This window comes from Tinamus guttatus, unplaced genomic scaffold, assembly GCF_059628265.1.
Source record: "Tinamus guttatus ecotype Peru unplaced genomic scaffold, ASM5962826v1 Tinamus_guttatus_pri_ptg000472l, whole genome shotgun sequence".
Lineage (NCBI taxonomy): Eukaryota > Metazoa > Chordata > Aves > Tinamiformes > Tinamidae > Tinamus > Tinamus guttatus.
In genome coordinates this window covers 274,797-298,588 of record NW_028289006.1, presented here as the reverse complement: position 1 = coordinate 298,588, position 23,792 = coordinate 274,797, and the positions used below count along the sequence as shown (strand labels likewise).

General features: G+C 40.1%; 1 protein-coding gene across 11 annotated transcripts in view; it reads right to left on the bottom strand.

The window, feature by feature from the left end:
* TNRC6B (trinucleotide repeat containing adaptor 6B) overlaps nt 1–23,792 on the bottom strand; it is a 113,851-nt gene that overhangs the window by 6,096 nt on the left and 83,963 nt on the right. For 7 of the 11 annotated variants that reach the window (XM_088532778.1, XM_088532781.1, XM_088532784.1 and 4 more), the window contains 13 exons: nt 23,220–23,378; nt 19,113–19,291; nt 17,831–17,905; nt 16,557–16,602; nt 9,772–9,920; nt 6,460–6,585; nt 5,298–5,429; nt 4,674–4,775; nt 4,288–4,462; nt 3,829–3,963; nt 3,431–3,604; nt 1,020–1,166; nt 660–755 (listed from right to left, as the gene is read on the bottom strand). In XM_088532778.1, coding sequence (XP_088388904.1) covers nt 660–755; nt 1,020–1,166; nt 3,431–3,604; nt 3,829–3,963; nt 4,288–4,462; nt 4,674–4,775; nt 5,298–5,429; nt 6,460–6,585; nt 9,772–9,920; nt 16,557–16,602; nt 17,831–17,905; nt 19,113–19,291; nt 23,220–23,378 — 1,695 coding nt within the window. Of the gene's footprint in view, nt 1–659; nt 756–1,019; nt 1,167–3,430; nt 3,605–3,828; nt 3,964–4,287; nt 4,463–4,673; nt 4,776–5,297; nt 5,430–6,459; nt 6,586–8,390; nt 8,562–9,771; nt 9,921–16,556; nt 16,603–17,830; nt 17,906–19,112; nt 19,292–23,219; nt 23,379–23,792 lie in introns of all 11 variants that reach the window. The other 4 variants (XM_088532787.1, XM_088532788.1, XM_010221347.2 and 1 more) reach the window with 3 other exon arrangements.

The window sequence follows — 23,792 nt, the reverse complement described above, 5'->3', positions numbered from 1 at the left end:
GAAACCCAAATGGATTGTCTGCAGCAAATATTTCCAGCTCCCTAATTGGAAGTGTGTGCAGAGCCCATTTTTCAATATAAAGTTTTGGAAACTTCCTTATCAAAGATGCAGGTAGACATCTAAGTTACTGTTTACAGGCCACCTGCCAAAAGCAAAAATACTCTCTCATCAGCTTTTAAGGAATGATGAGCACTACAAAAAGGGAGGCAAAAACATTCCCCTCACAGCACTCCCAATATTCTAAAGATTGAAGATAAATACGGATTTGAGTGATAAGGCAAGAGATTTTAACTCACACATACAGTAGCAGGCATACTAAAAAGAAATATTTAGAACCGGTTTCTGATATACTGAGTTTTTTTTTTTTCTTGTTTCATCTGCTGCTTGTTACTATCATGTTCTTTAATCTGCAAAACCAAGAACTTCATATCATGGCAGGGGGCAGGATCTTAGCTTGGCTTCTAACACAGCTACTGCAGAGTATTTTGCCATTAGTAGGAAAACTTATCTGAGCAGCTACTCAGACTTTTTATTTCTGAGCTTCCTTAGAAATCAGTGCAAGACTAAAATATCCAAGATGAAGTAAGAATGAGAAGAAAGAGTAACTAGTGAACAAACAGAAAACGTTTTTGTTGAGGTAAATCTAGGAGCCCGCATACCTGAAGTGCTATGAACGTTGGTGAAGGAATTGTCAGAGGCACTGTAGGGCCAGGCACCAGGTGAAGGCAGCGAGGTGTTGAGGGAAGAATTAGACCCTATCGAAGGGAAAGGGAGAGAGAAAGAGAAAAGTATGCGAATGTTGCAGAGTTTCCGTCACACTGTTGAATCTCCACAGAGCCATGATTTGTACCAGCATCATCCTTTTAAGTGACGCACAACCCTCTGTGTGAAAGCACACAGGTTTCCTTTGTAGTTAAAGGCAACTGATTCCTTGTTCTCCTTCTGTTACGACAGGAGCATCAGGATATTCTTGAGTATCAGAATGACTTAAATGATGGCATGCTAGTTTGCTGCGTTACCTGTGGTGTTGTCCCGCAGAAGTTGGTGGTCAGTATCTACAATGGGAGATGTGGCTGTCCCCCCCAGCACACTTCCAGGGGTCACATAAGGGTCAGACTCAGGGTCAATGTTTTGTATACCTTTCCATGGCACTCCTGGTTGGAACTCTGGGACAGGAGGGAAACAGAATTAGACGCAGACAGGGGCATGCCTTCTCTGGGAAGTTAAGGGCTGAGGAGACTTCAGAAGGGCAAAAAAATTGTCTACTACTTTCACAGACAAAGAGGACAGAAAAAATAAAAAATAAAATAATAATAATAAAAAAAGCTGTACCTTTGATTCAAATAATTGCCACAGTAAGAAGTATGAACTTCAGATAAAACGTAATAATGCCCTACTGGGTCAGAACTGTAGTCCTTCTAGTCTAGTATGTCTCCAACAGTGGCCAAGAAAGAGAATTCAAACCTAGCCACTATTGGCAGGCTACTCCTCTTAAACCCTCCCAGCATCTGCAGGGTTGCAGATGACAGGAAGTCAGAAGCAACCTGGATCTGCTAGCACCTCCTTGCGGGCCTATTTTCCATCAATTTATCTAAGTACTTTTTGAGCCAGCTAGCACTATCTGCTTCCACAGGCTCTAGAAGTAACACAGTGCAGAACAGCACTACTCCCTGTGGGTAGGAAAAAAAAAAAAAAAAAAAAAAAAAAAAAAAGCTCTCATCTATTTTAAACGTACGCCCTGTTAGTTATAGAATTTGCACGACAGTTCTAGCGTTTCAAATCTGGGGAATAACAATTTTGCACTTGCCTTATCCACTGCCTCTATAATTTCATAAACCGCAGCCACATATTCCAGTCTAGTGTCTTCTAGTAACACTAGAAAATAATCTAGGATAATGGGTATCAACACTCCCCACAGTATGAACCACCAGCACTGCACCAAGACAGGAATCTGCTCAGCTACTTTCAAAATGCTTCAATTCCTTAAAAACAGGATCATCTTATGCTTAAGCACAACCCAAGACAAAGCTCTAGTCATAGGATCTTTTCTGTTCTGAGATAAAGAACACAACAACACAACAAGATATCCCAAATTGGAACTTGTTTGCTAAAAAAAAAAAAAAAAAAAAAAAAAAAAAAAGTTATCAAGGTTGTTTTGAGCTTTGCCTTTGTGAAGAATTCTGGAAGTTGGTGACACTGAAAGTGTCTCGTAATGCCTTACTAGAGCAGTCAAACCGACTATCAATGCAACTGCTTCCTAGTCTGGATATAACAGACAGGGCTCCTAATGTCCACTTGCAATTGAAATAAATGCCACTGATTAGGCTGTGTAAGGAAAAATTTCTTTACTGTGAGGGTCACTGGAACACGTTGCCCACAGAGCTTGTGGCATCTCTATCCTTGGGGATATTCAAAAGCTGTATGGACACAAGCCTGGGCAATGTGCTCTAGGTGACTGTTCGAGCAGGGGGGGTTGGACTAGACGATCTTCAGATGTCCCTTCCAACCTCAGCTATTATGTTTGTGTGATTCTGTGCCTTGCCCCATGGAAAGAAAAAAGTCACAGAATCTGCTGCTTGCAGAATAACGTTGGTGTGTTAATTCATGCACTTTCAAGGACACCACTCTGGATTTAAGGAATGTTTATATATAAAGTTATGTGCATGTTCAGATATGTATGTGCTTTGCTAGATACTCAGTTTTCTAGTACACAGAAAACACTCTGCCAGTGAAACTCAAGAACTGAAAAATGTGCTACTGTCTGTAACCCAAAGGCAAGAAAGTTCTAGCCAAGCCACAAGATTGTTCAGAGGTACGAAAACGTGGTAATGTTCTTCTATCTTTTATATAACCAGCATGAACCACAGCAAACAGCACGGCACAAATATTGTACCGCTACTGCTGGAAAAAGATCTTGCACTTGCAGTGGATCTTATGTTTGGACAATTGCTCAGAGGAAAAGTTCAAGCTACACCAAATACAAAACGTCAGAAGAGGAAAATTATTTTCCCACCTCTATCTATCTCTCTCTCTCGCACACATACTTTACACCTTTTGCTTTCTACTTTTATGTTATCATTCAGATTTTTTGCACTCCATGTCAGTGAAATGCAACACAAGTGAGGTATGCTACAGACAAGCATTCTCCTGTAAATTTTGCTAAGTGTAAGTCACAAAACCACAGAAAATGAGTTCATTGAACAAAAAATTTCAAATGCTATGCAGGCAATTCAGCAGTTAGTTTGTATTTAGTTCAGCAAATTTTTAATGGCAATGTAACCTTTAGGTCCAAAAGTAACATGCAAGAATTTTAACAAATGAGATAGGCCCACCAAATATTTTCCTTGCAGTGATTATTTGAAGAGCTGGGCATAAAAGCTCCTAAGGCATCTACTCTAGAGCTGGGATATAGTTTCCCCATATGTAATACCTGGAGGCCAGCTGGCGTTGCTGGATTTGCTTCCAATCTTGTTTGTTGGTGGAGATTTGGCAGGTAACCAACTATCACCAGCAGGGCCTGCGTGGCCTAGTGGGTCGCCCTGGATTATGTCGAACTGGTTGTAGGGCGATCCTCCACGAGCCTTTCCAGGGGGCACTATTGCACCTGAGCACAGAGACACACACATCTACTTTCAGGAAAGATTGGGGGAAAGATTCAGGTAAAGATTCAGGAAGTATGGAATACTAAAACCAGAACTAGGATGAGTAGAAGCAAGGTAAAGTGATAACTAGCACAGTTGCACCCAAGCCTTTTCACCTCTTGTGAGGTGATATGGCAAGAGCAGCCTTATCAAGGTTCCACTCCCAAGAGAGCCAGCCCCCTCTCACCATTTTTGTGCATATTGGCATCTTGTGAAGCCACAGAGGGCAGCCCTTCCATCATAGTCCACTGTTTAAAGCGGGATTCTGTTCCAGCCTCTTTCCCTCCCACCATGCCATAATCCATGCCACTTGAGCCAAAGCCTGTGAAACAAAAACAGAGATCTGTTATCATTCGTTCTTTTTGATTCAGCTGTCCTCAAAGATGGAGGCACCATGAACCCTAAATCAGGTAAATGTAACAGTAGCAACTTTCATATGTGCTTGTTAAATCACAGTGAACCCTTTGCTAACAGGTTTGGTTTTGTCTCATAATTAAAAGAAATTTATATTTTTTTCAACAACTGACATATTTATTGCAAATTTCCCTCTACTACTCACATATAAATTACTTATTTGTGGACAGAACTGGCTAATACAACAATACAAAGAGCAATGCAGGAAACGTCTTTGCACAGTCACACTTACCTGAACCGTATCCAGGTATTTGCCCTTTGGTCTGTAAATCTGAGAGACCCACATTCAAAGGATTGGGTACCATGCTGTCTAGATGTGGCTTAGGCCCAACAGGGTGGGATGGGGAATGCTTCATTCCAGGCTGTCTCTGCTGCTGCTGCTGGAGGGCACTCACCATACGAGCAATCTGCAAAGGAAAGAAACAAATGGATCTTTATCCTGTACTGGAACACAATTCCATGTGAAGATACACTCCTGTGAGACAGACTCAAGCAGACTTACTCTGAATAGTGCAACCGAACACCAAAGAGATTGTGTGGCACGACTAAGCCTATCACAGTGTTTGCAGACAGCGTTTCCTAACACACTTCACAGGGCTGACAGAAATAGTGCCATACCTGTTGCTCTTGCTGTTGTCGCACAGCTTGAGATAACTTCCTCTGGCTCTGTAGCAGCTGCTGCTGCTGCTGTTGCTGTTGCTGAAGGAGGAGCTGACACGCCTACAAGATAAGTGGGTTGGAAGGGTGAAAATAAAGAGCTCGTTGGGTGAAAAATAATTGTCAGGAGTTAGTCATAGTAAGTGCTTTATTCAGAACTTAGGTAAAGGTGAACTGTTTCTCATTCTTCATAATGAAATAAAATTAAAACACCAGGGAATTACAGTATCCCTTACCTTTTTCTAATTGCATATCATGTAACAGTAATGCCGTATCATGTGATAAATAATATCACGTTACTGCAGTCACTAAGACTGGAAACTTCATTAAAAAAAAAAAGAAAAAAAAAAGGCTCATGATCATTACCAACCCATTCCAACATTCACAATAATTACATGGGCCTGTTTGTTTGCATTATCTGCTGGTTTCTAATAGGGTTGCATTTTTCCAGTAAAATGAGCAGGACTTGTACAAAAATAACACAAGTTCAGCAGAACAAACCAGAATTACAACAAACGTAAAAAGAAATCTCTTCCTGCACACACTTTGCAAACAATCTGCCTCACAAGATCACTAGCTACTTACTAATTGAAACTGGGGAATCTGTGGAAGCTGGCTCAGCATGGCAATCTGTTGTGGAGAAAGCTGCGGCCCCATGTTGAAAAGACCTGGATTCAAGCCACTGTTGGGAAACTGCTTGAGCATGGAGGCCGAAACCTGCATGGAGAACAATTACATACCCTCAAGAAAAGCACTACTATAAGAAATAAAAATAAAATGCAAGTATATCTATAAAGGCACAGGTGTTACACACACCATTCTTGAATGGTCATCTGGGAAAGACATTACAGACTTCCTAACTCATCACATTTACACATGCATTATCTATGACTTGAACAGAATGGATACCTCGACTGACAATACACGATAGGACGTGTGCAGATACAGACACACACACATATACACACACACAAATGTCTCTTCCCCAACCAGTCAGTTGCTAGATACCACACTGAATTAAAATCTTGATATATCTGTGACTAAACAGTAATCACAGTACTGCATTATCACATTAAAAGTGTACTGCTTGACAAGGAAAAGAAAGGCAGTCAGGCAGTCACTGTAGCAAAGATGGAATGCCTAACAGAAAAAGTTAATCTCTTTGTACGCTGGTGAATAGCTATAGTAAAAGACAGGATTAGGTGAAGAAAAATCCCCATTTCTCCTATATACTTGAAAGTTACACAAGCAGAATATTCAGGTGTATCTACAAGCCTTTACCAAGTCCAAAGCAAAAGACAGAGCAGAGGAAACTTGTGCATTTGGAGAGCCTGATCTTAAAATCTGGAATGTGAATACAGCATGCAGCCCTTCATCAAGCCTCTCATTCAGGACAGGACAAGATTGCTTGAAAGAAATAAAGCAATCTGCCGCACTTCAGAAGAATGTTCAGCTTTTACATGATTTTTTTGTTTTGTTTTTTAAGTACTATGTAAAAGCCTCGCTGGGATACAGATTCCTGGGTGTATTTTGAGAGAAAATACTGGTAGTGAGCATTTATAATTAACTGCTGTGGAATGAGATAGAGGCAGCTAACCTTTCCAAGTAAGTTAAAAAAGAAAAGCTCTAGATGAATTTTAAGCAATATCTACGTTTTCAATTTGTAAACATATAAGCAACTTTGAAAGTATCCTCTGAAAGCTTTAGCTCTGTATTTTATGAGTAACCAGTTACTTCAATTCCTTACCTGGGGGGAAAGAAACTGGGGAGGCACTTGCGCCCGGATATTGGGGGAAGGATTTAGTGGCTGCACTGGGGTGTGCATGCCTCTCGATTGTGCTGTGCTGTTTCCAAACAAACCGTGATTGCCACCCTATAAAATTAAAGCAGTAGTGAGAAGTTAAATCCTCAGGATAATGGATTTCTATGCTATTAACTACATACAAATAACAAAGAGGCAATATTGACAGAATATCCTTGTGGCTACTGAGATGTCTGTCCTACATTGGTAACATACCACCTATCTTAAGGGTCCTGGACTACATTTCTGAAACGTGGGCACTTCTTCCTTCCCATTTAAAGAGTCATGTTTATCCATATATTTCAAAGTGCACTATAAAGTAGATCATGTTTTGTGTCTTGCACTTTACAGGCCGGGAAATAGAGACGCAGAGCACAAACACCACGCTCAAAAGCATTTTACTTCTTTAAAGGTATGCATGGTAAAGACTGTGTCAACACAAGTTTCTGGCCATAGCTTTGAAAAAAAGTCAGGTGCCAGTTTAGGTTGTCAAGACGCAATTCAAATGCCTGATACTTTCTCTGCAGGCCATTCAGTGTCTTAACTAAAATCAGAATTCAACATTTTCATTAAGCAAAACAATTCCTGCTCAATCCTTGTGTTGTGAAATCATAAGTGTTCCTGTATTCTATGTATGCTACCCCAGAATCATTGCCCACAAAGTAAATTGATCTTTCTCCCAAATTGAGATTCTGTCAAGGCCTCCTCCAGAACGTTTGCTATTCTTGCATTCCAGGATTTCATCAATTTTGCTACCTTTCTACTATAAAATTGTATGTCCTTCATTATACTTCTTCAATAGACATCTCCCATTCTGCTGCTTCTTACTGACAGCTTTACAAATTCTTCATTCACCTACTTTGCATCCCCTTTCCATAATAGTTAATTTACACCTTCGCTTTCAGAAGCAGATGAAGATGTCATATTAAAAATATAGGAAGACAGCAAAACCACCAAAAATCCAAGAGACAGAAGAGCTGCTATTCTAGAAAGAGCTGACCAGAGTCAACTCCATTTTCAATTTTTGAGAGGCTTGAAGCTGTGGCTACATTCTGAGTATTCCTAAAATTTAGCAGACCAAACCCTAGAATACGTCTGCAAATTTCAGTTTTGATCTGATGTTCAACACTTACTACATCACATAGAAACAGAGAGACAACACAAAGAAACACCACCATGTTAGGCATGCAACTATATTAGCTAGTCTAGTTATAATACTTGGGTTGTTTTCTTTCATTTCTTTGCATTCCTGTAATGTTTTCTCAATGCAAAACGTAATAGCAAGGCAGGGATACTTCCAAACTACAACTTAATGTCTCCACTTCTTCCCCTCTCCATATGCAGGTAAAAAAAAAATATTGCTAATTCAAGAAATTTTAAATACTGTTTACTTAATCTCTCTTTTTGAGGTGAGCTGGAGGCAGAAGGGAAGAAGAACAATACAGAAGGAGTGCAAATTTTTAAAAGCACATTTCTACGTATAAGGTCACTAAGTAGTGTCTGGGAATAATTAGCATTTGATGGTGGCAGTGTGAAACAATAGCCCCTAACTACATTTTTAAACATGGAATTAGGATATAATTATAGTTCTCCACTAAGGAGTTGCATGACTTCTACTGACCAGTGGATAAATGCATTCCTAAAAATCTTCTGTTGCACTGTGATTCTGGAAGTAAGAGGCCAACAAAAATAGACAAAATACATTTTCATAATACCAACCAAAGTGGACTAATTCTCTGTGGCCTGATATATCTGAAACTTTCATTAACATTACTCTCGTTCATTTTGCAGGAAAACAAATGCAAGCAACCAACTAACCGGGATTAAGCTCAGGTTGCAGCCATATAACAATGCATCTTACAAGGTGGCCTGCTTACTTGTCTAGCAGCGAAGTTTTGGGGACTGAGCCCTGAGCCGATTGCCCCAAGGCCGACGTTGGATAGTGTGGAACCAGAGGGAGACAGCTTGTAGCTGGGAGAAGGGGAGAAGGGAGAGCAGGGAGCCTCATCCCCAAGGCACCCATCTTGATTGGAGAAAGGCAAAGTCAGCTGAAGCAGCAGTTAGCCAACAGCAGGAGGTGGTTAGTGAAGCAACGGAACGTAAGAGGAGAGAAAGAGGGACGGTGAGTGACTAGGAATAAGCAAAGTTAACTTGTAATAGCAATTACAAGGACAAAACGCCCGACTCGATCAATCACTTGACAGTTAGGCTTCTTAAGATTTTGGTCCAAGGAGATTGTTTCTTCTTAAAAATACAAGATTTTGAAAAGTTTGTTTCACTAATAATGTTCATTTCTGACAGTGGTTATTACTACTGCAGAAACAACCAAATATTGAGTGAGTTCCTATTGTTTGCATGCACCTACCAACATAATACATATTAAGAGTGCATCAGCTCTGCTAGTAGTACGTACTCATTAAACCAGCAGAGGGAGTTCACAAAACTGTTTTTGGTCTGTTATACCAAAATGGAGGAGTTAAAAGGTACAAAAAAAAAAAAAAAAGGCACCTTATTGAAGTTTTAGCTTATTGAAGATACCATGTATTCAGAATTTATAAGTTTTTTGTTTGTTTTAATGTAAGGCATTTAAATTATATTAGAAAAGACCCCCAACATTCTGAAAGTATTAATGCACTCTCCAATTCATAATGTGAAGCAACTGATATCTGATAGTAGTCAGAAAAACTTCTACTTAAATAGCAAGAATATGAAGGAGATGCTACCATAACATACAACAAATGTCACAGAGAAACAGATGTCATACAGAAGCTAACAGTACATGGACATACAGCATAGGGAGTTGCAGAATTTAGAAAAGGCGCTTCCAATAAAATCACAGACATGAAAGCAGAAAAAGCTTGGAAGACTGTGATTACATATGTTTATTTAGATCTAAACCAATTTTCAGAGTAGCTGATTGTAATCAGTAGCCATAAGGACTATTACGATGGCCCCATTCTAGATTTCGTTTTTACTGTTTACATTTCCAAGGAAGGGAAAGGAATTTCAACCTCTTTATTCCAGAGCAGATTTCTCTAATATGAAAAGCCTTATTCTCTCCAGATATTCCAATTCACCTATGTGCATTTGACAGCTCTGTTTCACATACATTCATTCTGCAAATATAAACCCCACCTCCCTTGATTGTTGAATTTATTCAAAGTTATTGCATTTTTAGCATTTGCAGAGGAGTCTGCTAAAAGCTGAGAGTTTGAGTGCAGAGGTTGATTTTCATTTTCATGAAGGTATTTCTCTCACCTTCTCAAAATAAGGCCCACTATCTGTGGTTCCCATGTCTTTGGAATTAGGTGGACGGAACCCAGATCGATCCTTTCTCATTATGTCATTAAAATCTCCCAGATTCATGGCTCGTTTATCTACATCAAACTTCTTATCCGGGAGACCACCTGCAAAAAAAACAGAAAAGAAGGTTAAGTTAGTGCTGATCACTGCTACCATCTTCCACGCCAGCAGGTTTGGAGCCAGAAAAAAACATTCGTAAGATCAGGGTATATATTAGATTTTGCTTACTACTTAGCATAGCTGCAGATGCTGAAAGGGTAGAACAGGAATTTTCATTTCTGAAGGCTGAACAAGCCAATTTACTTTAGAAAACTAATACATAAAAGTATTCATCACAACTTATGTTTAAATATAAAAATATGCATTTCTACAACAGCCTTGTTTAACTACTGAGAGTCATTCATGCTGAATTCTTGATGCCTTCCAAAACTTCACTATTATAGGGAGACCATTATTTAAGTCCCCTACACATGGGACTTAGCCTTTACTAGGTTTGGCATTAAGAAATAATTCCTTGAGGTACAAAATGACACACAGTTGATCACCACTATCCCAGTCAGGTGACCCCAACTCTTGAACACCAGCAGATTTAATAGCAACATTTCCATCCAGCAAGGAACTGATTTTTTTCCCTCGGACTATAAATAATGATTATACAACAACGGAGACCCTTTTCAAATAGCCCACATAATTGCCTAACCCTGTTCAACAAGAAAGCTGGTGAAACATGAAGTGCAAATGTTAGTAAGAGACTCTGCAGGGGAAATCAACTTTCTTTGTAAGCATATCATCAATGAAGTCCTGACTGAGGAAATTTTATACCTTACATGCTGAACTGCTGCCAAGAAACAACTGCTTTGCAAGATGTGGCTGTTATGAGATAGCAGAGATGTACTTTGTTGTAGTGAACTAGATGGGGACACCTTCATTTCAACATAAGAACCACATGGTAGAAGTCAGCTTGATTTATTTCTCAAAATATAAATATATAACTGGATCTAGTAGCATAGACGGTCAGTCCAAAAATGGCATGGAAAACATGTCACAATCTGTAACCAAGACCTACAAGTCTTGCAGTAAAACTAGTTGGTGACAGGTATGCTACCCTACTGATGACAAATCATTAAAATCTTCATCAAATACAGCAGACAACTCATCATTCCAGAACCTCCAAAACACCGATTTTCTCAGAAAAAACTTCTCAAATCCAGCTTCTCTTGTTAATGTCCAATCATGAACCACCTGCAGTTACACCTTAAGTTATTGCTATGGTCCTATGAAATCAAACAACCAAACATTAAATGTGTATATGTATCAAAAGTGTGTGTATATATATATATATATATATATATCATAGAATCATAGAATCATAGAATGCTTAGGGTTGGAAGGGACCTCTAGAGATCATCTAGTCCAACCCCCCTGCATACGCAGGGACACCTAAAGCACGTGGCGCAGGACTGCATCCAAGCGGGTTTTGAAGATCTCCAGAGAAGGAGACTCCACAACCTCTCTGGGCAGCCTGTTCCAGTGCTCTGTCACCCTCACTGTTAAGAAATTTTTCCTTAAGTTCCTATGGAATTTTTGATGTTTCAGTTTCCGGCCATTTCCTCTAGTCCTATCAGTGGCCACCACTGAAAAGAGACCATGACCGTCCTCTGCACTCCCTCCCTTGAGGTATTTATATACACTGATTAGATCCCCTCTCAGCCTTCTCTTCTCCAGGCTGAACAGGCCCAGCTCCCTCAGCCTCTCCTCATAGGGCAGCTGTTCCAGGCCCCTGATCATCCTTGTAGCCCTGCGCTGGACTCTCTCCAGCAGCTCCACATCCCTCTTGTACTGTGGAGCCCAGAACTGGACACAGTACTCCAGATGTGGCCTCACCAGGGCTGAGTAGAGGGGCAGGATCACCTCCCTCGACCTGCTGGAGACGCTCTTCTTAATGCACCCCAGGATCCCATTGGCCTTTTTGGCCAATGGATATATACACGTTTTATATATATGTGCGTGTGTGTATATGTATATACATATATCTGTGTGTGTGTGTGTGTGCGTATATATATGTACGTAAAGTTGATCCAGCTTTATCCTCTCAGATGCCTTCAAAACTCTTAATCACAAAAACATGGACAGATCACCCACATATCTTGGTTTGTACCTGACTGGAGTCATACCTGGATGTGCTCAACTCGCTCCAACAAGCTAGAACAGGCTCTGCAAAATCCCTCACACAAACTACCCAACAAGTCTCAGTCCTACATCTAACCATTATACGCTGCAATATTTACATCAAACCACTACACACAACGCCAACAATGCTCTACCGAAAGGGTTGTCCACTTTAATTTTAGACTGGCAGACTTGTCTTTCAGTAGCTTGAAAAGAAAGCAAAAGGGAGAAAAAATTGCATCACCATTTCAAAGGAAACTGGGTCAGTGCCAAGACACAATGACTAAGCACCAGAAATATCCTTTTCTCTCTTTAGTTATCCCAATGATCCAACTGACTCCTCAGACACTACTGAATGATGTCTTTAAAATGGCTTGTTAAGTTATACACGAAGCTTTAAATATCACCTTTAGAGGCTTCAAGAGCAGATAGACCACTTGGAGCGGAGGCAGCTGCTTATACTTCCATACAGCGGGGCTTTTTACAAAGAGACATGATAACATTCTTTTATTCCCCTCACAGAAAATTCGAAGGCAACCCAGAAAAGTCATTGTGCAGTCTGTCTTCTGGACTTGCTAAAAAAGCCTCAGATGAAGGTGGTGTGAAGACTAACTTTATCTTACATAATACAAAGAGTCTGTTAAAACCACCACCGTTTGGATCTGCGCTCTGCAGTGGACAAGAACATTTGCGTATGAATAAGTGCAATGACAACTTGAGCCCTCTACATGCAGAGACGTAGAACAGGTTAAAAGAGCAACTGTCTTTGTAAGAGATGATGATCAGTTCTTGATTTTTTCCCTTCACTACTAACAACCATGAGAACTACGGCAAAACAAAAAAAAGGGCAGAATAAACAGGAACACTTCAAATGTTTTCTGCCTGGCCATAGAACTAAGATGTGTTAAATGTATGGGTTTTTTTGTACATTTGTCATAAAGTTACATCAGCCATATGAGCTTAGACATTGAGATGTTGCATCTGAATGCTAAATGAGATTATGACTTTGTAATGAATCTGTAACAGGCAGCAATATGAATTACACTTGAATCAATAAAATTTGGAAAGTAATTTCCCAGTCCTTATGGATGACTTTGTGAATTCAGTCATCTGCAGAAGTTGCAGCTAATACATTAAAAAACAAAGATGGTTGTCAAACAGTGAAGAAAATGGTTGTGAAATATGAAGTGGTCCTGACAGACTACTTATTGTTTTATCAGACTTTGTGCCCCAGGACTTATATATTGAAAGAGTTTTCATTTGAGAGATAGAGAGAAAAAAAGATAATAAAGGATGTATCCTATTTTCATAGTAAAACAAGATAGAGGCTAAAAGGATTTGGTAAATACAGGAAGCAGACCTCCTTTCTCTAGCATGCTATTGATCCAGTTGCTTTCTCCTCTTGGTCAGGAAATAAAACTGTTGCCTTGCAATAAAAGCACCATGAATGTTTTTGAGCAAAGAGCCTGAGACCAACACAGTAAGAATTAGTTGTTGCCAACTGGACCTCTTTTGGGATGACTGGAACAGGGTGCTCTATGTACACCAAAGCACACATCTTCTTTGATTTGCATGGTCTCTAAATATAGATTTAACTTGAAAATCAATGTGCATTGAAAAAATATCACATTGGAGTTACTTGGTCAGCAAAGTCTCATACGGCGTAATTCTAATCAGCTGGAGGACCTACTTTGCAGGTAAATACAACTTTGGGGGTTTAAAAGTAGATATAGGCTTAACAAACACCTTAAAGCTTTCATAAGCAGAAGCCAAAAGCAAAAAAGACCACAACCTTCAAGTAGAGAAAATAACTGAAAAGTCTTAGGACTATCCCAGTTGTGTTCTTGCATTTCTTAAATGGAATAAAGATAATAAGCATCTCTATACAGAATCAAGGATGTCCCCATTAAAGGGAATGGAAGAACAACATATCAAAACAATTCATGCAGCCTTGCACAGCACCACTTCACAGGGTCTTCTGAGTGTCAGCCATCTTTCTCCAGAAGGTCTAGCAGCCTTAAGCCCTCTGGAGCAGAAAGGCCTAAAGGATTCAAAAGCTTCACTCAGAGATAAAGAACTGAGAGTCCTATAATCCATATAATCCAAACCACCATCCTCATCAGTTGTTTTATTCTTACTAGTAGCAGTGTCGGAACACAGATGACAACTGAACCTCCAAAAATGAGATTTACCTCTACCTAAAGGACCTTTAGAGACGTGACATGAACAGAGTCTAAATTCTAGAGAGGCTCTATGAGTCCAAGTCGGAGAGATCTGAAAATACTGATACCTTCCAAACCTATGCTGTACTATAGAAAGGTATGCTTTTACATCTCACTGGCATCCTTAACTATTTTAGAGAAAGAAAGCAAGTTTGGGAAAAGTGAACCGCTACCCATTAGGAGTGATACAGCAAAATACGGACAACACTGAGTAGATTTTTGCCATTGCCTTTTTTTTTTTTTTTTTTTTTTAAAAGAGTGCAATATTGAGATGATTCAACTAACAGTACTAGAAAAGCCATGAATGATGCATGGCTGAAGCAGATTGCCACAGAAACAGCAATTACAGCACAATTGTTAAACAACTGCTTCCTGCAGTCCCTAAAAATCTAGTACTCAAATAAAAAATTACTAACTATGGTTCATGTTGCTTGCATTTGCAGGACATGAACTTGTACTGTCTAATTTTTTCACTACTACCGCAGACTAGGTTCCAGTTTGGTAACATAGCCCAAGGAAATACGCAGTCTTCAGTGTCTCTAAACACAGCTGGCAACATAACAGACCTACACACAGAGCTATTTCAAAGAATGTTATATGAAACGTCTCTCTTCAGAAAGCTGAACTATATCATCAAGGTCACTCGGTATCTGAGTGAACTGCAGCAACAGGAGTTGCTGTACAAGTTGCTGTACAAATACGAAAGTATTTGTGTAAAAATACAAAAGTTCAACATGAAGATTTCAAACTCCAATACAAGCTGACCATACTAGTTATCTTGTTCATCATGTTAAGAACACATACACCAAGCATGTTTAAGGGAGTGACCTGCATTTTGTTTTAAAGTAACTGTCTCAATGATAGTGAAAGTAAAGGCAGACAGGTTATCTAGATGTACTTGCACTCGCTCACAGAATTGGACTTGTTTATTCCAACTAAACTAACTGCACAGTGAAGGACAGTCATGAGATAAAAGTTATTTACCAATAATTTGAATTTTTCCACAATAAACCTGTGAATATGTAGACTCGAAACAGCTCAAGTGAACTAGATAGCATATGGTCAGTCAAATCCAAACACCATAACTTCTTAGGCAGGTTACACCTTAGAAGTAAAGGGGTTCAGTTCCTCGTGTTGGCTACAGCAAACTTGCATCTTAAGACTCTACTACTGTTCTAACTTATCAAAAGACAGGACCAATTTTGACACCAATTTTGAAACTAACTGATCTTGGCCTGAAAACACCAGTTGGGATGGACGCAGGCAGATTGCACAGGTCACCAGAACTGTTTCAGTTGGTTCTTCCTACATGACAACATAAGATCATCAGCAATTAACTCAATGGGGAACACAGAAATGTTTAGAAGTGCCCACACTACCGCCACCAGAATAAGTGCTGATTCTATCAGTTGCCTCTGAGACTCTCTTCGTAGCAATAGGAAGAAAAGCCCCATCGTCTTTGCAAGTATCAAAGACTATACTGTACAGTTAGGCTGACTGCATTTTCAGGGGAATAAAAATAAATAAGAAATCTGATCTGAAGAGCAGATAATGGATCATCGCTTTTTTAATATATACCTTTGGGATCTTGCAGGGAAAGAAGTAGCTCAGTTGGTAGAAGATTTCAAAATTTTGTAGTATTTCTATCTCAATATAGCAAGAGAGAATATTCAGAGAGAGTTTGGAGAAGAACAGAATGCAAAACTAGGTTTCATTTCAAGATCAAAAACATATTTCTCTAACAGAGGCAGAAGGTTTGCCAAAGAAGTTACGGCAAATTGACAGGTGACTAAAAGGGACCTGGCAACACAGAGAGGAAACTAGACCGGATAATCCAAGTGGTCGCTTCCAACTTTCTTTAGGAGCCTTTCCACGCCATCCATTACACTAAAGCTCTGCACTGTTTGTGGTGAGGCTATCAAAAGTGAAGCACGTAGCCCTACCAAGCAGTAACTTGTACTAGGCTGAGGCAAGCTTCATCCCCAGGATATTGTGGTAATCAGATGTCCTACCAGCTACTTAGAACAGTTTTTCTCTTCCCACCACTTCAAAAACAGACTCTCACTTCTCTGAAAGAGAAGGGATGGATACTAACTACATGGATTCAAAATGGTCTCAGAGGATGTTTCTTCCCAGGTATCCCCAGTTCACTCAGGTATACCCCCAGTCTTCTATACCAGCATCAACTACATATCTTTTCAAAGTTTGCAGCAAAGGCTTTTCTGCTTTTATGAGTAGTACCAAAAAAAATAAGGATCAAGTCTTTCCAAAGCACAGTACTCCATCTACAATGAGTGCTCCAATACATGGTCTCATACGTGAAATGCATTTAAATTAAATTGCACGCACCTACAGACAAGTCCATCTTACTGCCTGGAATGTCCTCAGTTTGACTCTGAAAGAAAGAAAAAAAAAATCAGTTCTGACTTCTGTGCAATGCTGAGGAGTGTTTCAGAAAACAGCTCTTGAAGTCAAATGTAGAATAACGGAAGGACATGCTTGTGCCATCATTCTAAACTAGATCAAATAAGAGCCCTGACTTCACCCTAGACAAACTTCACCCTAAAACTGTAAGTAGCAAATTTACTGAAATACAACTGGATACGTGGAGTCATGCAACAGACAGAGAAAAATGGGCAGACAGCTGCTCTGTGACATGAACCTCTGTCCTCATGTTCCAATGGTCAAGGGATGAAACACTGAAAATAGCGGCCCAGATGACAGCTCATCCTCATGACCCGTCAAGTCATCAAATCTTGGAACAGGCTGCCAAGTTATTCTTCAGTTGGCAGTCTAGGACAGGGTGTTCCCATAGCTTTCAGAAGCATCCATGGTCTAGGCACACTGAACTTGAGCCAGTCAGCCAACAGCCACTAGAAACTAATCCTAGCCATGTTGGTGACAGTTTGTCTGGCCTTAGGTCCCTTTACAGAACCTCTGCATTACTATTTTTTGCTAGCCTGTGTTACATGTTAACTAACTCCTGCTCTACAGGATTAAGGTTGGTGTAACATTTTGAAAAAAAACGTAGTTTTCCTGGCATTTCAGAAATCCTTGTTTTTATACAGAAATATCTTTAAGGGACTACCTTGCAGATCACCTTTTTCCCTCAGTGATATGTCATTTACTTATTCAACTTACCAATAAAGCCTGGAGTTTCAATTAATAGCAGGTCCCTTTCGTTCTAAAAAAGGCCCCACAGCACAACATTTAAAATATAAGCAGACAAGACACAGGGCTATAACTCTCCTTTACTGATAGGTAACTGAAACTCAAGATAGACATGGAGAGCCTTGGGCAAGTCACAGACATTGCAGAGCAGCCAGGAGACTAGTGCTCCAAAAAGCACTTTAAGAAGAGAAAGAGGGTAGAAGTAAAAATAAAAAAAAGCGCAATTGTTTACATTGTAACTTTAAAAATCAAACTAGATCTTGTTTCTTGAGAAAATTTTCTGACCAACAAGGGAGTTCCGAAGATCCAAATATTTTTAGATATTACAATTCATGTATCAACAAAGCAAACAGAGATAAGCAGCACAATAGTTAAACACTGCAAAGTGGTTGATCCTTCTGCAAAGTTGGAGCTGGATTTGTATTAAAAATAAAAGAAAAAAAATCACTTACTAGCAATCCCATATTTGAAAACTGCTTGGATAAAGGGTTCATCCATGAATCACTGTTTCCTCCTTTTAATGAGCACTAAAGAAAAAAAAAAAGATTTTTTTTTCTAAGTATTTTTTCCTTTTTCAAATTCTACTTGGGCCCTGGAATGCAGCGGTATCAGCTGAAAACACAAGTACCACAAAAATTTATCTCCTGAACAAATTACTTGTTTTTTCCATGGTGGGAAACCTTTACAACATAGAGCTTTCTCATATGATTGTTCGTTGGCATCCTGCAACGGGTCGATACCTGTTGCGTAGCAAGTTCATCAAACCTTCAGTTTCATTCTGCAACTTGGGAAGCAGTTCAGTACAGTTTAATACATTCTTTAACCTGTCACATACAGAAGTCTCTCCTTAGCTTTCTTCCCTTTAGCGTGATGCTTTCAAACTTGCGCTGTGCACACCTGGCTTTCAATTTGCCCTTACTGTGATTTACAAATGTTCAAAAGCAAACCAGAAAGGATTTCAACAGAAAAGATCTGATAGGAAATTCATCCAAGCTATTGCTTCTGTGGATCAAACAAAACTCCAAACGAGAGAAAAAAAAAGTTCACAGGAAACGTTTTTGCATGACAGAAATGATAAAACTCTATACCAGGTCACAACACTACTTTTGTGCCCTTGAAAAGTGCTCTGTACTTGCCTCCCAAGTTTGTACTGTGAAGGAGTAGCCAAAGGAGAGTCTCTGAGATATTTATGTAATATCAAACGTTACCATCCTGGAGCACTATGACGCGAACAGGCTTTGCAGAGCAGCTCATTCAGGGCTACTGCCAAACTCCTGCTCCTGTTTGAGGCCAAGGGTCAACAACAACAAACATGAAAGTCAGACCCAAACCCAGCAGACAGTAAAAACAAAGCGGATGGGAGCCAAAAGGAACCGGAAAGCTCAACTCCAGCAGGCTGCCGTGCAGGGAGAAGAGCAGCAGCCTGAGGCTGAAAGATGTGTCAGCGGGAGAGGAGCGATAGCCTTGGGATACTTATTGCTCGGTTCCATTTGGTAACCGCGCTGCAGTCTACATGCCAGAAGAATTTGTCACCTGCTGGCAGGTTTATTAGTCACAATAGGCATAACACTTTAAACAAATCCAGAAAGCTTATGTTTTTCACAACACTGCAACAGGTACCTGTAGAGTGGAGTTCTGCAGCACCGTTTAGATGAGAATTATTACAACGCTCCAACATATCAGTCATATTGCTTTCAGACAACACAGTTGTTATGAGTCATTCAAGTGTTTTACCTTAATTTGCGCTTTCTTTCCTCCTTGCGCCCAGCTTGTTGAGTTGTGGGAGGAACTGCTTCCCTGAGAGCCTGCTGTGTTCCAGACTCCTCCCTCCTCCTCCTCTTCCCAGCTGGAATGACGCGTTCCTGTCACTGGCCCATCACTCTCTCCCCAGCCATCTTGCATAGATTTAGAACCTTTTGGAAAAGCAGGAAAAAAAGCTCAAAAGCGGCCCTCAGTTCACAATGCCACACACATTATTTTTATGTTTCATTGCACATTGCACCTCAGCACTCTAACCGAGTTCCAAAAAAGTGTCACCTTTATAACAAGCTGTAAAAACTTCCACACGTACCCCCAAATCCAAGAGATTTGGTGGCATATTAGCATGCAGTATTTTGCCATAATATTTAAGCAACATAAGGCCATGTTGTCCTTGAAGATACATTATCCATAGCAACTTATTCTCTTACACAGATGCAGCTACTCTTGGATTCCTTTAAAAAGCAACCTATTAACTTCTCATGTGTCCAAAGACACCTGAAAAACAAGGAGGGTGCTGAGGACTTCGGTTCAAGCAGCTTCCTTCAAAACCCTAATACTTCCAGTGCACATACAGAAAACCAAGACAAATTACTGTTTCTCCAACCCCTCTTTATGTTTCTTTCTGGAAATTACTACTGCTGACTTTCAGGAATAGTTGGTAACACTACTTGCAGAGTGACACTAATCTAATGACACTAGATGCATGTGCAGGGGGGTTGGACTAGACGACCTCTAGAGGTCCCTTCCAACCTTAAGCATTCTATGATTCTATGATGCGTCTACTCTAAGAACTCACTCATTGCTTAGAGAAAAAAAAAAAGTGCTGAAATGATGCTGTAACTGAAACATTACACAGTGCTTTATAACGACTGTATCTTTATGTAACACTAAACTCTTCCATGAAATCGTAAATCCCCAAAGATTGTTTTTACAATCGAGCAGATCCTGGAAGAAAGGACTTGACACTGCTCCACACTTCATGTGGCACCAAAGTAGCTTAACATGCAAACCCCTCTGAACTTCTGCTCTCAACCATGCCACTAGAAAGGTATACATTAGCATTGCTGTTTGTAAGGCATATTAGCATTGCTGTTTAAACACAGATACCATTACCAGAAAGCTACAACCATCTCATCATATAAACTCAGACTAAGGATTTTGTTTCTGTGTTGGCTTCTCCTCTTGCTGTTATGGTCCCTAATGCCAGCTGTCTGGCGATTTACATTTTTAACCTCTACTGACAAGACAACATGTACTCAAATATCCATCTTGCCAACTCCTAAACTGTTCTTCTTGCTATAACTCCTCATGCTTCATATTTCTGCTTCAAATATTTATATTCTCCAAAAAGCATTTCTATCATTGCCACCTTTCTCCTAACTAAAACTAAACTAAGTAACTAAACCCAACTAACAACTTAAACAACTTAGTCTGGGGTCTGAACTTAGAAGCCAGAGGTAAGGATAATAACACACTCCAGGCAGAAAAAAAAAGGAATATAAAGGAAGTCAGGAAATGTAATTATTCTAACAGGAGAAACAGTACCTCTGTTGTGTTGAAAGTGTTTCATGGTAGTTTAAGAGATACCTTAAAATTCATCACGAATAACAACTCAGGTATTTTACAAGAAATGTAACTTTTATAAAGGTACTCAATTGTGTTCAAAAGCTCAGGGCTGCTTAGGAAACACACAGCTCTGGACACAAAAATCTACCTCTTGGTCCTTTAATTGCACTACTTGGACAAAAAGGCTGCACTTAAGGATTGCAGCTGCAGAGTCAAGAGCTTAATCTGGACTACCCTTAATCAAGGGTAGTCCATGCAACTTCTATTTACTTCCGACCACAATGTTTAAATATAATTTTATGATCCTGGTTTTAATTGCATGACCATACAGCATTTTCCTGCAGGATGCCTCTCAGACTTGAGATGCCGAAGTAAAGGCGGCTTGTTCATATATAACATTCCTGCTTCACTTCCTGCAGAAATGTCATTACAAGTAATGACGGAATTATTTTGCACCTGTGTTTGCCAGCATTACAGAAGGGACAGGATATTATGCCCATGGCTTCCACCAGCATTAACAGCAGGATTCCCACCTTGATCCATCCTTCCAAGGCTATGAACAGATCACTCTCTAAGAAGTGCAACCGAGCCCTCTCTCTTCTGCCTGGTAGTTTTCATCCTGCCTCAGGTTTCATCACCTCTAGCTCCTTTTACTGAGCCCAGGACTCCACCAAGGACATTCCCAATCTCGATGACCTCTAGGCTCTATGTTTTTGGCTTGGTCTCAGGATTCTCACCTGTGCTACCTCCTCATCACACAGAAAACGTCGTTAACAGATTTTTTTTGTCTCGCTTCACAGAATCACAGAATGGTTGAGGTTGGAAGGGACCTCTAGAGATCATTTAGTCCAACACTCCTGCTCAAGCAGGGACACCTATGTCCAACTTCCCTTATCTTCTTTTCCAAATAGTGCTACTCTCTTTTCCTTCTCCTTACTTTCAGCTCTGTATTATATCTTTGCAGTCTTTTTGTCCCAGTTTCTCCTGCTAGCTCCCCTTACTCCACTGAATAATGTGCTGTCTGGATGCCAGTTAGAAAGGGTTTGAGCGAGCAGGCACAAGAGAACAAGGTTCCCAGCTCTGGTGATTTACTGCACCCCAGCCTATAACTACCACGGAAGGGAAACACCTGATTCACTCCTCTGGAGCAGAGGACAGCTTACGTACAAAACAGCGCACGTGCCACCAGGGGACAAGGCAGATCCTGCAGCTCTGCGGTTACATCACACACACAATCTGGTTAGGACAGTCAAGTGACATCATTACCTTAACCAGATTAGCAAATCTGTACAACTTGCAATGGATCATTATTATTTCAGAGGCTCTTATTTTGGTTATATCTACATGGATTTTTATAGAGTAAATATATATATGTACACACACACATCTAGAAAAAACCTATCATCCTGAAAAATACCAAGATTGTGTGAAAGGCACAAAACGCACTAGACTCATCCCCACAAAAGTGGTGGCGTTAACACTAAGGAAGCAACACACTATGTATTTTGTTTCGTAAATAGACAAGGACACTAGCCCATGTACGGGTGCAGGATCAGAAGACATCAGCATACAATCAGTATAGAACATTTCAGCCCAAAAAATTCAGTGTTACAGAAGTAACTTATAACTGGAAAGAGTTTTTATAGTCAGTGTTACCAGTCAAGTGCACTAACAGCTGTTCCTGATCAATATTTCCCATTAGAAAGTTCATATCCATGCGTTAATCGGCTTTGACGGTGCTATGTTGTACCGGCAGGTGACTGGTTTTGTTTGTTGCACTTTCCTTAAGTACAAGGAAAGAGGAATTCTACAGCAGCTGCTTTCACAGCAGAAATGATTTCCATAAACATGAAACCAATTGCAGTAACACTCTAACCTCCAAGTTTTTTTTTTTAAAAAAAAGTTCAACAGGATCTCATTCATGGAGAATACAGCTGCGGTCAGGCAATATCTGGAAAATATTCAGCCATCTAAGTTCAAACACACGCAAGAAAGTTAATTTCCACTAAAGAGTTACAATTTTTTTACACCTTATGACAAAAAGGTCTGACTATTTCGCTGTAGCTTTCGAAGTCAAGTTTTATTACCAATAAAGCACAAATTACTATGCAACGGCCTCCAGCGTGAAATTTGTCTGTAAATTGAGCGTTCCTTTTTCTGACGTCATCAGAAAAGATAATTTATAATGTAACAAATTTATACTCTAACAGGTGTGCAGTCAGAGAAGCAAAGAGTTTTGAGAAATAAAAATATTTCCTCACTTAAATTCTCCAATGTTTCAACACCTGCAAGAATCAGAGCTGTCCATTTAACAGCTTACTAAAGAACACCTTAAAAACAAGGTTCCTGTTATCTGCAAGCAGTTAATTGCTCATTCCCAAAATCTCACATGACATCCCAAGTTGCTTCTAGGCCTCCGATAACAATTCCTCCGTGAGTGACCTACATTAAAAAGCCAAATACTAAAAATCTCCAGGACCATTGCAAAGAAACTGGTATCTGGCCTATACTCACTAGGTTTCATGGCATTCGGGGCGTTGGAAGGTGCATTCCCCCAGCCTGTTGTCGATGCTCCCGTATCATCTACTTCACCCCACCCGGGACTGGTTTCATTTGGCTCACCCCAGGCGGACGTACCGTTATCTGGAGCAGGCGGAGTGCTTTTGCTCCAGACTGCGCAAAGGAGAGAGAGTTTTCATTACAGACCGTTCACAAAATGAACCGTTCACTACCATGCAGCACCACGTCATTAAATTAGCACTTCATTCGCTCTCTGTTGAGGACCTCGGATTCTCAGCAGCTTGGGCTAAACAGAATGGACAACAGGCCACACCACACAGAGTGGGCAGTGAACTCCAGGACAGAGGACACTATAACCAGGAAGATTGTTTTTTTTTTGGTTAAGCGTGAAGCCTGCATCTAATGCAACTCTCTTTGGTGAGCTTTGGGGACTAGTTATAAGCATCAGACTATTCTGGGTTTCCATAAACTGGGAAAGAATAAGAATGTATTTGAAGTACGCATTAAAACAAAATGGTATTCTTTAAAGCATGTCTGAATCAGAAGAGAAATTACATAATGACATCT